The sequence below is a fragment of the Nipponia nippon genome, unplaced genomic scaffold, assembly GCF_047370975.1.
Source record: "Nipponia nippon isolate SJK-2023a ecotype South Korea unplaced genomic scaffold, ASM4737097v1 scaffold_6, whole genome shotgun sequence".
Classification (NCBI taxonomy): Eukaryota; Metazoa; Chordata; class Aves; order Pelecaniformes; family Threskiornithidae; genus Nipponia; species Nipponia nippon.
Window position 1 is genome coordinate 79,562,694 of NW_028262380.1, and position 16,691 is coordinate 79,579,384.

Below are 16,691 nucleotides of genomic sequence, written 5' to 3' on the forward strand. Positions count from 1 at the left end.
AGCCTAAAGGGAAGTTTTAGATATAGAAAATAAAGACATTCTGACTTCTGATTTATGCTGGAGTCAGATGAGAGGAAACCTCTGGCCTGCCTCCAGATGAATTACCCATAGAGCATTCCACCCTGCTACAGACAGGCGACCAGAGTATTGCAGGGGATCAACAAGCATCCTCCTCCTCTGCTCAGCACTGTGATCAGCAACAGGCTCTTAACCTGCTGCAGATGTGAAGTCTATTAGCTCAATCCATAGGATGGATAAACACAACTGCTTAACATCAAGATCTCTGCTTTCCAGATGCTGAACTACATCAGAGATCCTTAGCCTACCTACAAGGGGAGGTAAGGACAGGAGAAGAGCTTACAACAGCCCTGCGAGGCAGCACTGTCCCTGCCCTTTGGTCAGGCTGGCAGCCCATGCACCAAGTGCTCACCGCTGTCCTCCTGCCAAGGCCAAACTGCTCACATATCACCTCTTTCTCCTGACGGATGATGGAAGGCAGCAACTCTCACTCTTAATGGAGTTTTCCTTATTTACTCAGGCAGTAACGTCATTATTTCAGCTATCCCTCATTAGCAATTAGCAGCTACCTTTGCAACATGTAACTGCCTTCTGCAATGTCTGTATTCTCCCCACTGATTAGTTGCACCTAATTTGGTCAAGATGCTTGTTAAATACACAGACCTTCTCACAGGGCTTAGTGATAGGAACTAGACCATGAGAGAATCAGCTTTAATTCCTGATGCAACGTTAACACATGGTATAAATAAGAGGCTGTTTCTCTTCACTATTGTGCTATCGGTTTTAAATAGTTAGGTCCTAATCTCCCAATCAATCATCTTCAAAATCAGTAGGCTTTAATCATCAATCAAATGCATTTTTATGCGGAAGCAGGAAGTGCTATTTAGCAAGGAGGCAGCAATTTTTAAACCTCTGTTTTTCTTTGGCTGCCTGAATCAAAGAAAAATTACAGTTCCTGCAAACAGCTATGGCATCACAACAGAGTTATATTGCAGAGTTCTGCTCTTTCTGGGGAAAGGCCCCATGTCTAGGAAGTCAGCTGACCGACCGCAAGATTGAAGATCTACTGAAGGACCAGCTCTGGATGAATGTAACCTGGATTCCTCGATCAAATGTACCCAGCTTTGGGCTTTACCCCTGAAGAGTCAGTGAATGCTGACCAGTGACCATAGGAACACAGGACCTCAGACACTGGTTTCTAAAATGAAACTACAATAGTAATGCTAATTATGAAATATGGCCTATTTTCATGTTTTTAATATAGCACAGAAATACTCCAAAGATATTTGAATTTCTGAGCGAATATAAAGCTGTTGAACTTTAAGGGGGAGAGTTTCACAGGCACAAACGGCACTTAACTTCCAATTATGCCTTGGAAAATGTCCCACTAATGGCTAATATAGCCGATTTATTTTCATAAACTTTAATTACTTCACACTTTTTTTTACTGAACAGTATAATCAGTTCAACAGAGCAGTTCAAACACAATGCGCAAACTAAAAAGACCCACTCTTAATGCCTATGGTTTCCATATGCAAGTTTAAATTCCTTATCAATGCTAATATTTAGACATCTAGGTAAGTGTGAATGCTTGCACTTATTGTAACATCTGCGTACAACAGATGCACTAGTTTACATTAAATCTGATTACTAATATTTTATCTGGAAGATTTTACCAATGTTATTTAGATCAAATAATTTGGGATGAAGACCATATTTTTGTTTTGGCTAGTATAAAGTCAGGGGCTTCTCATATGTTAGTAATACAAGCAATAGTAGCAGCAGAGATCTGTCTCATGAAGTGTAATATTTTGACAGCTTGCAATACCAGTGCCTGGGAGATCCAGCAGGACAGAACAGTAAGAAAAAAAAAACGTGCCATTTTAGGTCGCCTTGCATGCTATTCCCTTGTGCTACAGGTGTAGGCTGAGACATTTGATAAGTATTCAATGTGATTTAGTGGCAGATTTCTTCGAGCAGAAGTACTGTTTTTTATTTATTTTTAAAGATAGGAGTCTTAATTAAGACGTTTTACCTGGCCCTGAGGATTTCCAAGACCCTTCTGGAAAAAGCCTGCCTGCAGGCAGGGCTGTCTGCTCTGTGAGTCGAGATGAGAGCAGGTGCTGTCTGCTAAAAAGCAAGAAAATACTGCCCTCTAGTGCTGAAAGCAAGCAGAGGATGCAGAGTCCAAGAGGGGTTTTTAATTACTGTTTCCGAGATACCTGCCTATCTCATGCTAACAAAACTAAGGCTTGTTGCAATTAGCTGTTTTGTGGGCAGAGTACCCACCCAGCGAGGCTGCCCTTCCCACGGAGAGCAATTCTCCTGATCCAATAAACCCTCAGGGTCGGGCTGAGTGACTCAGTGTCACCATAACTGGAGCACAGCCTCGCAGAGAATGCTTCACTTGATCCAGTTTTATCTTTTGATAAAAATCTTAATTGGAGGTTTAATAACAAGCAAGATCCCGGCAAGCAGGCAGAACTGCAGAACAAGGGAAGCAGCAAAGGGGGGGCAAATACTCTTACAATTATCAGGATGATTTTAATTTCCTAGTGATAGCTGTGATTTCTTTTTTATTTCTTCTCTCACACATAAGACATTACTAAATACAGAGCATCTCTCTCATTTCTGTTCACTTCTGTCCCTGGATAAATTACCCACCTTGCTCACCTTCTGGCCAATTGCTGTGTGACACACAGCAGGGTCACCGATGGAGTAGCCCACAATACAGGGGTACAAATCTCTTGGCAAGCTTCCAACTGAGAACGGTAAAACAGACAAAAACCTGAACCTGGCAAAGTCACAAATGGCCTCAGCAGCAACTCCCTCTCTCTAAACTGCGAGAGCAGCAGCAAGCCTCTCATGAGCAAGTAGACCTATTAATTCACAATTACTTCAGCATTCTGTTCGTTGCTCGATAAGCTCCCAAAAGCAGCGCAGTACTCTAATGCTAGGAGAGTGGTATACGAGGCATTTAAAGCCAAATTAAAAAACTTTTCACTTGCATTTTTAAGATCCTGAACTGACACAATCAAGAGGTTCCTTAGAACTGTATACCAGTCAAAATATCCTGCTAGACAAATTTCTTCAGTACCTTTCTTACAAGCAGTTTCCACTTTTAGGTGTAAAGCTTAAGATGAATGAATAATTTTCAGAATGAAACTCAAAAGTGTAATCTGAGTTAATGGAGGAGGACACATCAATTGACAAGTATCTGCCTGGAAAGAAAGTTTCTTCCTTGCAGTTCAAAAATCATCCATTGTTTACAGTCTCACAATGTTCCAATAGGTAAACAACATAAATAATTTAGAAAGATGTTAATTCCTATTTACATCCATAGAGCAGCATGGGCTATTTAGTTAGTTTTAATTGCCTCCGAGTCATATGGTTTATTGTTACCAATGGTAATTTTTCATGATTTTCGGTAGAACTACCAGGAATTGCACAAGGGCTTCAGAGCTGGCCAGGCAGTCAGGTTTAAGCACCTCGTACTTCAGCCACACAGCACAGCAGGGACAGACCAAGGGCCCAGTCCTTTAGCTGGAGGCGTCATGGCCCAGGGCACACACCTACGTGCCCACCCAGCACTCACCAAACAACTCCCTTTCATGCTACGTACCACCTCCATTTCGTCCCCGATGGAGGCAGAGGCATGCACGGCTGTGCCCTGCAGTTTTAGTAGCCCACTCATCCACTTGGAAAATCCATGCATAATCTTTATCATTCCAGACAGTCCTTAAGCAGACTGTAAAGTACTGATCACTCCAGGTACAGGATCAAAACTGGAGAGAGAAGTCCTACAAATCTTTCCTCGAAGTCCTCTCGTATCTTTCACTTTGGTTTCATTAGTTTCACGGTCCAACACAGAATTCATTACCCCTTTCAAAATACTTATGTAGTTTCAGTTTGACATGGAACATGGCCCAATATTTAACAAATATTTACTTTGTCCTAATTTTGTCCTACAACCTTCAGTTATTCCCATTTGCAATAGCAATGAACCATTTTAGATAAGAAATGCCCATAAATGAAGAGGTACATGTCCTCAAAAAGTTATGTTTAGACTTTATTTTTATACCCTAAGAATACAGGAGAGCTGTTTAATGCAGCTTATCCTAATACATCAGGAAAGCAAGTGACACTGAGTGCTCCTTGAACTGTTCATAAACTTCCCTCTTAACTCAGATTACCAGTATCAATCACCATCTTTATTAACGTGTATTTTTAATTGCTTTATGGATTTTATTTTATTTCATCTTCTTTTACTTCTTGTTGCAGATAATGTTAAGAGTCCTCTTCATTGATTATTGGCAGCTGCTGCATTCTGAGAAAACCTCTTTCAATTTAGCTTTCCGGATCCTTTGACTTCCCGCTCCGACAGCTTTATAACCTCCCCGACAGCTTCATAAATGCACTGCAATGGTCACATGAACACCTTGGGAGAGGAATCGGCACCTCTGCATCTCCTCGTTCCTATGGCACTTTAGGAAGAGAGAACCAAAAAAGCAGCAAGTCCAACAAAAGTTGGAAGTCCTGCAAAAGATGAATCTAATCGTGAAACTCCGCAGAAGTTTCAGAACGCTGGTCATTCTCCTGGCGACCTTCTGCTTGGCAAGTATCGTCATTTCTGCCTATTACCTCTACACCGGCTACAAGCAGGAAGTGACCCTTGTGGAAAGCACCGGAGAAGCGGAGTGCGAAGACCTCAAGCTTCTACCGTACAGGTCCGTGGAGCTGAAAACAGCTAAGCCAATTGATCCATCTAAAACTGATCCCACTGTCCTCCTGTTCGTGGAAAGCCAGTACTCCCAGCTGGGGCAAGACATCATAGCCATCCTCGAGTCTAGCAGATTTCAGTACCACATGGTCATTGCGCCAGCTAAGGGGGATATTCCCCCACTCACAGACAATGGAAGAGGAAAATACACAATTGTTATATATGAGAATATTTTAAAGTACGTATCCATGGACTCGTGGAATAGAGAGCTTCTGGAAAAATACTGTGTGGAATACAGTGTTAGCATAATTGGTTTTCATAAAGCCAACGAGAACAGCTCCCCAAGTACAAAACTGAAAGGATTGCCATTACATCTTTACAATAATGTAGCCCTCAAAGACTGTGTGGTAAACCCTCAGTCTCCCCTGCTGCGCATTACCAAAGCGCCAAGGGTTGAGAAAGGTCCGCTGCCCGGCGAAGACTGGACAGTTTTCCAGTTTAACCATTCCACCTATCAGCCTGTGCTTTTAACTGAACTGCAGACCTCCAGACCGCCCCCTGCAGCATTGCCAAAGGCTGCTCTGTATGCAACTGTCATCCAAGACTTGGGGTTTCATGATGGGATTCAAAGAGTCCTTTTTGGAAACAACCTGACCTTCTGGTTGCACAAACTGATCTTTATTGATGCCATCTCTTTCCTGTCGGGGAAGAAGCTCGCGCTGTCCTTGGATAGGTACATTCTGGTTGACATAGATGACATCTTCGTTGGGAAGGAGGGAACAAGGATGAACATCAACGATGTGAAGGTAAGGCAAGAATTGGGGGATACCGTCCCAGATACATCTATGTGCAAATGGGTATTTAAAAAGAGACAAAGCTTGAAAAAGCTGGCAAGCTCTATTTCCTAGTAAAGGCTGGAAGTGCACAAGTGTAGCTAGCAGATACAGAAACCCTAACCTGAGATTACTTTAAAAGTCTGTTTACCCACATACATACAGAGATGCATTCATGTATGTGTATATACATTAATACATAGAGATGGCCTCATGCAGTAATGCATATAGTGAATGTACTGGCTGCCTCTTGCTTATATAGGTTCTGCTCAGGGGCTTCACCCAGAGCACCTGGGTAACAAAGGAGACATTTTATACCTCACATAACAGAGATCTTTCTTGAAAATAAATAAAAGGATCTCTGTTTCTGGAGCAAGCGTGCTGCTGAGATATCTGAATTTTTAGGCAACACCACCTTTTACACCACATTAATTTGTTTTTCCCTATGCACATACAGACATACACGTGTATGTATATATATGGCATACATATATATAATACCATTTATAGGCATTTTCTGTATTCGTCCTTTCACTGTTTCTGAAAAGTAGAGAGAACAATGGAAGACGGTTGCCTTTTTAAATCTCGCATAACTCGCACTATGTTTAAAAAGAACGAAAAGAGCAAAAGGAAAAAAAAGCCTGAAAAAGTTACAGTCACATTTTGACTTACAAGAATTCGCAGGATATTTTTCATTAGCAGACTAGCAGGTAAGCATTTAAAGTTACCAATGACGGGATGGAAGCATAGCCTACACTTTAGCAAATGACATAACTATCTGATATGGTGAAAAACCCACAGACTATTCTTCAGGGGCCCTTTCAAACTTATTTTCTTATTCTGTAGTATCCAGGGACACCATTAGATTTGTTCAGAGTAATTTTCAAAGATGTGTGCAACTTAGAAAGAATAGACAGAACTCAATAGCATGACAGTTATTTCCTTGCAATTTTCCACATGTGGGAATCATCATATTCAGAGATTAATTGAAGTTCCTGAGCATGCAACATCACATTCTCAAGCCTTTATTCTAGAGGTTTTTTTCCCTGTCAATACCCCAATGCTTTCATGAGCAATAAGCAAGCCTTTTGTTTCTAAACACAGATTTCTATTTTTCTTTCTTAATTCTTATTACCATTTCTACAGCTTCTATATTCATCTGCCTCCTCATCCAGATCATTAGGAAACATATTGAAATACCCAGCAAAAGCAGTAGTCTCATATACAATTAAAACAATTCTGCAGATCAGAACAGTTAGGGTAACTCTATTAGCCAAACCAGGCGTATGAATGCTCATCAGGGCTGATTTCTAGCACCAGGCACTCCAAGTGCCTGGTGTCTTGAGATCTGAGCACTGTGCACAAGCTCACTGATCAAGTGCTCTCTCTCCGGAAATATATGGTAAAACGCTCCGAGGAAGGGCTTGTATACAAGAGGAAATTAACTGAAAAGGCAATTGTGGAACAACTTTTTCAGCAATAGCTTTCCGCCTGCACATATTTGAAAGCGTCTTTTTCTAATGTGGTTTGCTCCACTAAGGAAGTCTATTATTCCACATTGGTTAAAGAGCCCCTATTATGATAAGAAGAGTGTCCATACAGAGTCACTTGGAAATTCAAATCATACTTTTGACTGGAATAATCTCACTCAGCAGAAAAAAAACCTAAGTCACCTCCTTTATTATCCAGCCATTGACAACATTACTAGACAAACCTTTCCACCTGTGCTTGGCAGAGCATCCATGCTTCATCACTCATTATAGGAGACACAGCAGAAAACCCCAGCTCCAGGGGCTTAAGTAGGAGCTGGATGGCAGAACTGTAGCTGTTAAAAGCATTCAGCATCACTTTTGTATGCTACACACATTTACCCATCTGAAAGCCAAGCAGTCCCTACTGCTGAATACCGTGAAAATAACAAGAGAAAGCATCTGTTAGAATTCAGTCTTTTTTTATTTTATTTTTTTTTTCCTCCAAAGGAACATGTGGTGAGTCTTCTTTTTATAGCCTATGTTTGAGTCAAGGTGTGAAGGGAAGCTTTCATTCTTCCCACATTTCTCCCATGAAACATTAGCAGTCCACTTCCCTTGCAAAACCACCAGTAGTACCACTCATGGGATAAATTCCCTCTTCACCTCAAACAAGAAATCATGCCACAAACACCGACCACTGGGAGAAGTCTTTTGCAGGCACCAGCTCAGAACCATCAAGTGCTCTTTTGGGGACAATAAAGTTTATCTCCCTTTTAGACAATGTTCACGTGTAAAGCCACTCTGCAACTTGACCATCTATTGATATTCTGTCCTTAACATCATAGGTTTCACTTCAAATCAGTTACATGGTACAAATTTGTTCCTCAGGGTATTTCAGAAACACTTGCTACATAAATCAGCCCATTCTTATAGACTGGACATTCCCAGAATACATTAACATTCAAAACAGGATGCTTGCTAATGAACATAACACCGAAATCAGAGTGTACCTTGGTTAGTTTACAGTAAAGGATAATTACAGCCAGTTAGAGAACAACCTCCCAAGTCACTTGGGGAAGGAGGCAATTAAGAACCAGTGGACCGCCTTTTACCCGTTAAGGCAGAGCAGCTTCTTTGCTTGAAAGGCAAACTAGCAAAGGGAAACAATATTTAAGAGGCTGATATTTAAGTGATGACAAAGTATTGCTATGCATTTTGAAGCAGCAGCTGTAGCCAGCTGCTCAGAGAGGGCTGCATTTTCACAGCAGGTGAGAGGCTGCTTCTGACACACGGAGGCACCGTGAGATTTAGGGGCAGGTTGTGCTTGTCCTGTAAGGGTATGATAAAGGTGGAAGCGTGAATGGCTCTGACAGCTAAAGGCACTAGCACAGGCTCTGTATGTTGTTCAACAAGAACTTGGCAGATTTTGGACCACCTCCTTTCTTTCCCGAACTGCATATTACAGGTATATTTAGCACTAAAAAAACCAAACCAACAAAAAAAACCCCACAGTCCACATTTATAATGCCATACACCTCAAAACTCATTTCATCCTGTCCCCTGCAATGCAAGTTTAAAACATCAGCACTGCCAATATAAAAGAAAGTATTTATTATTTATACAGTGCTTTCAAAAACAAAACAAGAACCATGTAAAGCAGTGCTTGTAATGAAACAATTTCTCAACACAGTACAATCCATTGCATTATGCCACATTGCTACTTCTCCAGTTCCTTCAGTTCTTAGCATTTGTTTCTGCAAACAGCGTAAGTTCACTTTGCAGAGTTATGCGGACTCTCTGGCAGGCTCTCCTAAGGTGCCACGCACACCTGTGTGCCTTGGGAATGCCTTCATACACGGCAGATTCCCAGGTGCATGCAAGAAAACTGCAAATGAACAGTTACACACCTCCTAAACTATATTGAAAATACAACTAAATAACATCGCTCTGCTCAACCTCTTAGGCATTTCCTTCCAGTGACCAAACGTATAATAACCGCCAACCCAAAAGACACACGACTAGAAATGAGTCTTCTGATAACAGTATTCGTATGTAACAATAAAACAGCCAAGTAACACTGTTCCTGTGTAATTACTTCCTGCAACTCAACTTTTTATCCCCTCACAAAGCCATTTCTCAATTAGGTGCTTCAGGGATATATATAATTTTATAAAGGGTGGCATCAGCTAGAGAAACAGAGATTAGAGAACGGAGTTATTATGGGCTCTGTTTACCACAAAAGATCTCCTAGTCCCTTGTATTATAGAAGTTGTGCAAGGTCATATCTGCCTAAGTAATTAAATAGGAACTCAGCAGAGCCACAGAAAGCTATTTTCCCGAGCTTTGCGGAGATCTATCTTGAGCCTAGCGAGCCTCTGCAAATGAATTTCTCCCTTTCCCTCCTGCCAATATATTATCTCACTGCTTGATTTCAGACAGCGAAGGACTCAAGAATTCACCAGTTAATTTGCAGAATTACTGAATTTGTGTACTTGCAAGTTATATTGGTTCCCAGCCACAGGACAAGTCTGGGATCATTGGCATCAGTGATTTAGCAAAAAAACATAGAAACATCTGGTTATGCTGCGTCTGGCATTGCCATACAGAAAGCATGCAAAACTTTTACCTTTAAAGTTTCCTTTTAACTGAGCACAAACAGAGCTGCATTACCCAAACAAGTAGTAAGAACTTGCTAAAGTCTTTCCTTTTTTTTTTTTTTTTTTTCTGTTGCTATAGTATGAGCTAGTACAATATTTACTCACCCAAGAAGAGCTCAATGCAGCAACCAGGGCTTTTTCAACATCTTTTACAAATACACTTTCTATTATTAACTCAAAAAACCCTACCAAGATCATAATACAAACTAAGACTCTTACTCTTTAAAAAATAAAAACCAAAACAAACCAAAAAGCATTAGCCTTTCACTTTCTACCCTCCTTTTAAATCTAGGCCTTGCACTGCCGCACAGCTTCCCTTCTATAGCCTTCTTCCAGGTGGACTCTCTCAGGAGCCACCTGCTTCCCTCTCTTTCCCCGCTCTCCCAGCTGGAGCTGATAATGAAAGAGAAATTGCTTGTCCCAGCACCATCATATCACAAAGCCCCTTTCTCTTTTCTCTAAAAGCTACACTTCCCTTTTCTGTATTCCCTATAATTGCTACCATAACAGCAGGAGCATCCTTGTGCTTTCTGAGATACCATAAAATGATAGAGCAATGCTTGGGAATGTCCTTTGTGTTACTGTTGACTGCAGTCCCTCCTTCTCCTTGCAGCACCAAATAGCCTATCTGCATTCTCCCCTCTTCTTCCACTCTAAGCTTTAGTCCGCTTACTTCAGTGGAAATAAGAATTACATTAGTCTCTGACACCTCCTCACTTCCACAAGTCTGCACTTTGTCTTTGACCTTCACCATCATTAAAATGCCTTGAACACTTAAAGGCTGTGATTTCTTGCTCATTTTAGTATTTTAAAGACAAGAATTCATGTTGCAGTTGCATCTTTTCTGATAATTCCAAATTAAAGAGTACTGGCTCAGCAGGAGGCTGAGCTCAATAACTGAATCTCTCCAGCATATGCTTTTCCTCATCTTTCTGCAAGAACAGTTGCTTTCGGGTGGAATAATGAGAAATGTCTGGGCCACATCACCAGGCATGGCAGAGTGAGAGTCAGTACAAAGTTGCAGATGGGCACAGAGTGGGTAAAGCTCTCCATGCTGCTGCGTGCAAATCATCCTCCCTGTTCATGCGAAGTCTAAAAGCCCTTTGAAAGAAGGAATTTAATAAACTGTTGTAGACCAATGCTCGTTCCTACTTCAGTTCTGCTAGGATGCCTTACCTCTCATGCTGTTTGGAGTTGGTGGTGCAGACCCAAGCCAGGCATGTGGATGAGAAAACTCTATTTAACAACAGACAATAGCACATTTCTGCATCCCTTCGCAGAATTTGGCATCTAGTGTCACAGAATATGCCCAGCTTTCTGTAAAAATTTGCCAGCAGTGGTCAAGACCAGGATTAAGGGTGAGGGAGGATTATCACGGATACCTGGATTTCTAACTCAGGTTTCTGAAGAGTTTCTCTGGATACTCTACTCTCTTGTACTCCTCCTGTACTCACAACTGTAGGGAAGATTATGATGGAAATTACAGCAGCCCAATACCTCAGTTTGCATCCAGTTAGTTCCAAATACACTCAATATCAGTCCCCAGAATCCCCAGTGCTTGAGCAAAATTTGAAACTCCTAATGCTACAAATAGGAACTAGAAACAAATCTTTTTTAATTGTTCATTCATCTGCAGCTTTTTCCTTCAGCAGAAGCTGCAAACAGCAATCGCTTCCTTGCTGATAACGTGTGACACAATAGTCATCCCTATAGCCTTTTTTATAATAATAAACTCCTGCCAGTAAAGTAACCATACCTATGGACAATACAGAGAGAAACTAAAACCAGAAGATGTATGAGCATAGGAAGCTAGAGGAGACAGCCAAGCATTCGTCATTGTAGGCTGTGTTGCCCTTATGTCACCTTTTAAAGCACTTGAGAGTAGCTGTGAGGAACACAATGAAGCGAACTTCTGGAGTTCCCGCTTTTGGATGGTCTTAAAGACTTTTAAAAAGAATTTAAAAAGCAGCTGAGAAGGCATTATAAGAAAAATCTAATAATCAGACAATCTTTTTAAAAATGGGAGTGTCTACTCCATTCTGCTTCAGCAGAGATGACAGTTCATTCAATATTTTCCTTGTTCAGGTCTCTTGAATCACCCAATTCTTTCTGCAATAATTTGAGTGTTGAATACTGCTCAAGTGCCTCGTCAAGATACATCACACAAAACGTTTCATACTTTTTTTGTTTCAATAAAGCCTGTTCTTTCATTCAGAATTTCAGTACTAATGTAGTTAAAAGACACAATTCCTTTGCCATCAGCAAAACATTTATTTCTCTCCTTGGCGACCTGGCGGATTGACTGTGATTACCCTGCCTGAATTATAATAGATTTGGGGTTCTCTCACCTGCCAGGTTTCCCACTAAAGATATGGTAGGTCTTGACAGTGTTTTATACAGTCTTGCCAGAAAACAAATTCTGGTGGCTCTAATTTTATAGCTCTTTCATTTCATTAGTTTAGACAATTACGTTCCTTCCATGTGTCCCGCACATTAAAAGGGTACCTCTATCACATGGTCAAAGCAAGATTTTCCTGAATGTTTGAAAACTCACTCGGTGTTCTCCTGTCCCAGAGGGCACACTGGTTTTTTGTCTGCAGGGTTAGAAACCTCCGAGCAGTGCAATTTGATATTGTTTGTACAATTTGATAAATTTGACAAATTTGATATTGTTTGTACAAGCACCACAGAATTATCACAGATCTGTGATCTTTTTCCCAAGGAAAAAAGTTTAATCGTTCACAAAGAAAGCAAATTCATTAAAAAAACTGAGAAAAATCATCCTTCACTCTTCCAGCTTTTTAACTAGCTGTAAGAACTCAATAGAGCTTAATTTTGAAAAAGATAAACAATTAGGCAATTTTCAAGAACAGCACAATACTTTTTAAAGTATAGAAGGGCAAATTTTTTTTAGTTATTGGTCTAATTCAGAAATATCTAGTGCTCGTAGCCTGTACTCAGCATCATTGTCTTGTGACACAGTCCTTTGTCTACACTTCTGCTGATTTCCTGGATTTGTACTGATTTCTCCAATCCCTTCTCCAAAATAATTCTGAAGTCATAGGTTTTATCATACTGTAGTATCTTTCCAGGACATATGTGGTACTCCATTTAATTTAGCTTCATTTAATTTAATTTAAATAATTTTCATAAAATTTAGGGAATCCATAGGAGCCAAAAAACATGGCTGCTTTATATCAACCTCTCAAGAGGCCTACATTAACCTGAGTTTTAAAACAATGCATATTAGTTAAAAAGGAGCAATAACAATTGCTTCCTGTAGAGCAAAATAACACTCTATAATGATCAAATACCTTTCTAGAAAGGCTAGCCAATGCAGACTTAAAGAGCAGCCATAATTATTGCCTTAAAAGCACTTGATGCAGCAGTAAGCACATTACCATGAATGCCATATATAATGCAGTTACTTTAGTAGCAGTGTTACTTAAGTCACTTTAAATACGCCTTTGTCATCCAAATGTGAGCAGAAGAAACAACACGTAGAGCAAAAGCTCAATTAGTATCATTAGCATTATTCAAATAATTTGAAAATGGCAATGCTCAGGAAAAGGGTGAGTAGATGGAAGGATGGACAAACAGATGAGATAACAGAGAAAATCTCAAAGAGAAAAGGAGAACTTTGCATATTTAGCAATAATTAACTAGACATTATCTGCCCACCTCTGTATCATAACGTAGTATGAAAACAAATCGTCGTCTATGCCTGGTTTCAAATTCTTAGACAGATGTGTCTATCTATCTATCTATACATATACGCATACACTCACACAAATTAAATCGTATGATCTTCTTTGTCTTTCCTATGAATATGGCCATAGACCCCTTCAGTTAATACTTTTCCTTCTAATGTTATACATCTCCACCTGTCTTCTTTCCATACAGGCAGAATAACATAAGAGCTTTTAGGTAAAAAGTACCAAATTCCAGCTTACGCAGAAGGCAGAATAAGAGTTTAGCAAGAGCTGCACCTCAAACACTGGGCTTGGTGTCCCTCTGAAGTGCAGAATTACTTTCTAGTAGATGGACGTTGTCTATTAATTATCAGTCCTGAAGGTGAATACCACATGCCAGCATGTGGAACTTCAAAACTGGTAAATCGTAAGCAGATTACGGTACCAGATAATAGGATAACCTTCAAGCTAAACCTCCGGCTTCATTTCAGAAAAAAATGCCTTTGGGCAAAATCAGGATGTGACCTTTGCTTCTAGTGATCTGTGCATTCATCTACGGGAAGATTTAGGCTTTCCCCAAAGAGCTAGACAATTTTCGTAAGGGTTTCCTTTTCCTCTGGACATATACAGAGTCCAAATACTTTTACAGAGACGTAAGAACAAATGACTTTCTGACTCCATCGTTCAACATGAGTCATGCATAGCTTGGAATAGTTAGAATGAGTCATATATTGCTTTCAGCAGAGTTTGTCAGAGAATAGTGCTTTGCATACAAACACATGGATTTGTCTGGAGAAATTCACTTCGCAAGAAACTATTTTATTTAGGAAATTTCATATGGCCGGTGTGTAGCTACTTTAATAAATAAACAAAAAAATGAATGATTTCATTGAACATTTGAAACTGTGACAGTTTGATATAGTTATTTCACCACTGAAGGGGATGTCTGTGCATCAGAGAGCTTCTTGGGTTTTTTTGCAATGATCATAAGCATTCACACAAAGAATCAAATTTGATGGGAAAATCATCCTGCCTTTTATGTTTATGTCACCAGATAATATTCTGGTGACTGGCCAAGCAAAAGAAGATAAAATCATGTAAAGCATTCAAGGTTTGCTGTGAAAGCACAAGCTGTAATAAAACACTATATGATGCGTTGTGGTTTTCCATCAGATGCCGACTAGTTAGACCTGATGGTCAGTTTTTGACCTATGACCATTGGCATGGCAGCTCTCCAACCCTTTGTGGAGACACAAATCAAGGCTCTCCAGCTTAAAACCAGGAGCACCAATGGCAAGCGATGGGTAAACCCTTCATTATTTGTTAGAGAAGGTCTGGTAGGTAGACCTATCGTAGCCATAATGCCAGCTTCTGTGAACAGGTACATGTTTGGGAATCTTGGGCACTGAATGGTGTCTATCAGTCTCTCACTTTATTACCAGATCCTGTGGCAATGCAGTATTGCTAGGGCTCTCAAAGGATGATGGTAAGAAAGTGCAGGTGTTTGACTCTCCAGATGCCAGTCTCCTGAATGAGGCTAACAAACATCTGTGCACACCAGGTTAGCACTGCACCAGCAGTACTGAAGGCTGATCCGTCCACCTGTATTGTCAGGTTCCAGGACACGTTATAGTTTCAGCTGATTCTAGGGGTTTTTTTGTCATTGCCAAGATACATAGCAGGCTGAACCAGAAATATGTGGAAAATCGCCTTGCTGTCTATGCTCTCTATAGGTGCACGCCACTGCTAGTGTCCCACGAGGAGAGGCAGCCTGTCCTTTGTGCTCAGAGAGCATGACAGTGCTCACAGCCATAAATATAAAGCTCTATTTCAATTGCCTCAGTTGTTTCCATGCTAGGGTTGATTGGGAATATTTGTACCAAGACACCCTACAGTGCTGATGTTGTTTGGGGTTAGCAGTTTGCAGCACCCATGAAATTTTGTCCATGCTCACATGAACTTACAAAACGGTGAAAATGTGGACACCATAGTGCTAGGAAGTTCCTGAAAAATCTTCCCCTTCCATAGACTCCCAGAGCCCCCTTGCTTAGGAATTTTATGAGATCACTTCATTTTTTTGCTGTGTGGTGCTTGCATGCCAGGAAGCACCTGCTTGGGGGTTAGATGTTAGAACGTCTCAAATGTAACCCCGCAATTCGCTGTACAGGGCACCCCAGCTCTGTTTGCAGAGATCACTGTTTGCTGCCTGGCTCCTTTGAACCCCCTCTCAGAGAGACTTCTTTCATGGATTTTTGCTGCCAGTACAGATTACTCATTCGCCAGGTCGGGAGAGATCCCGTTTTTTAACTGCCGCACACATGCTAGCTGCAGCAAGGTTCTCCCAGTAAATCCCCCTGCTTCTTCATTGCCAGCCTATTCTCAGTTCGGCAGCGGGATGCCAACATCAGTTTTAGCTTACCCTTCATTTTCATTTCGTGGCCTTTAATGTCTTATCCGTGCATTTATTAGCCCTGCTATCTACATGTCCCTTTTACGGCGCCGGTTCTGAATGCACAGTGGTACCCTTTCCAAGTGGTGTACATGGATGTAGCATAGCTTTGTATCCAACTGTAATCATATTCTGCAGGCAGCAAACACAATTACTACATAAGTACAGGAGGTGAGAGGAATAAAACTGTTCCTTATGGGCCAAATGCACAAGGCAATGTTTCTATGGAGATTTTCTTAGAGATGAGAAGCAAAAGTAATTTGAGGACTACTGCCTGTAGAGCACCATCACCCACAGAGAGGAAGCCACACATTACTTTTTTTTTTTTTTACAGCAACCTTTTATTCTGGAAACATTGTCCTAATAAATTAATACTTCTTACAATTGGTCTTCTATGGGTGCCAGAATATGCAGTAGTCCTAAAATCAAGGTTTCTAACTGTTTATAAGATTCATCTGCATAGGACCTTACAGTATAAGTGTCTTTTCATTTATTAAAGTTATATTTCTTTCACGTTCTTGTTTTTACTATTGAATATAACATTGTAAAAAACCTTGCTAGTTCTACAATACTTACATAAAAATGATTTTTCATTGCTATTAATTCTTTTCTCAAAAAAAGAAACCAAAAGAATTTTTTGGTCTCATGGGCAACTATAATATTATTATATAAGACTAGTGATTTAAACATGTCATTTCATGTGGACAAAATGTCTAAATTTGTAATGGAAATATTAAATATGATAAATTATAATTTCAATAGTTACAATATTTTATACAGAATATTTTATAAAAGTTAACAATTTCTCTCAAGAAATGCCAGGATGAAAAAAAAAAACACAACTTTTTAT

At 40.3% G+C, this 16,691-nt stretch overlaps 1 protein-coding gene across 1 annotated transcript in view; it reads left to right on the forward strand.

Moving 5' to 3' along the window:
• NDST4 (N-deacetylase and N-sulfotransferase 4) overlaps window positions 1–16,691 on the forward strand; it is a 153,401-nt gene that overhangs the window by 58,709 nt on the left and 78,001 nt on the right. Inside the window, exon 3 of the mRNA XM_009472365.2 lies at window positions 4,300–5,544. Coding sequence (XP_009470640.1) covers window positions 4,564–5,544 — 981 coding nt within the window. The 5' untranslated portion in view covers window positions 4,300–4,563. The remainder of the gene's footprint in view (window positions 1–4,299; window positions 5,545–16,691) is intronic.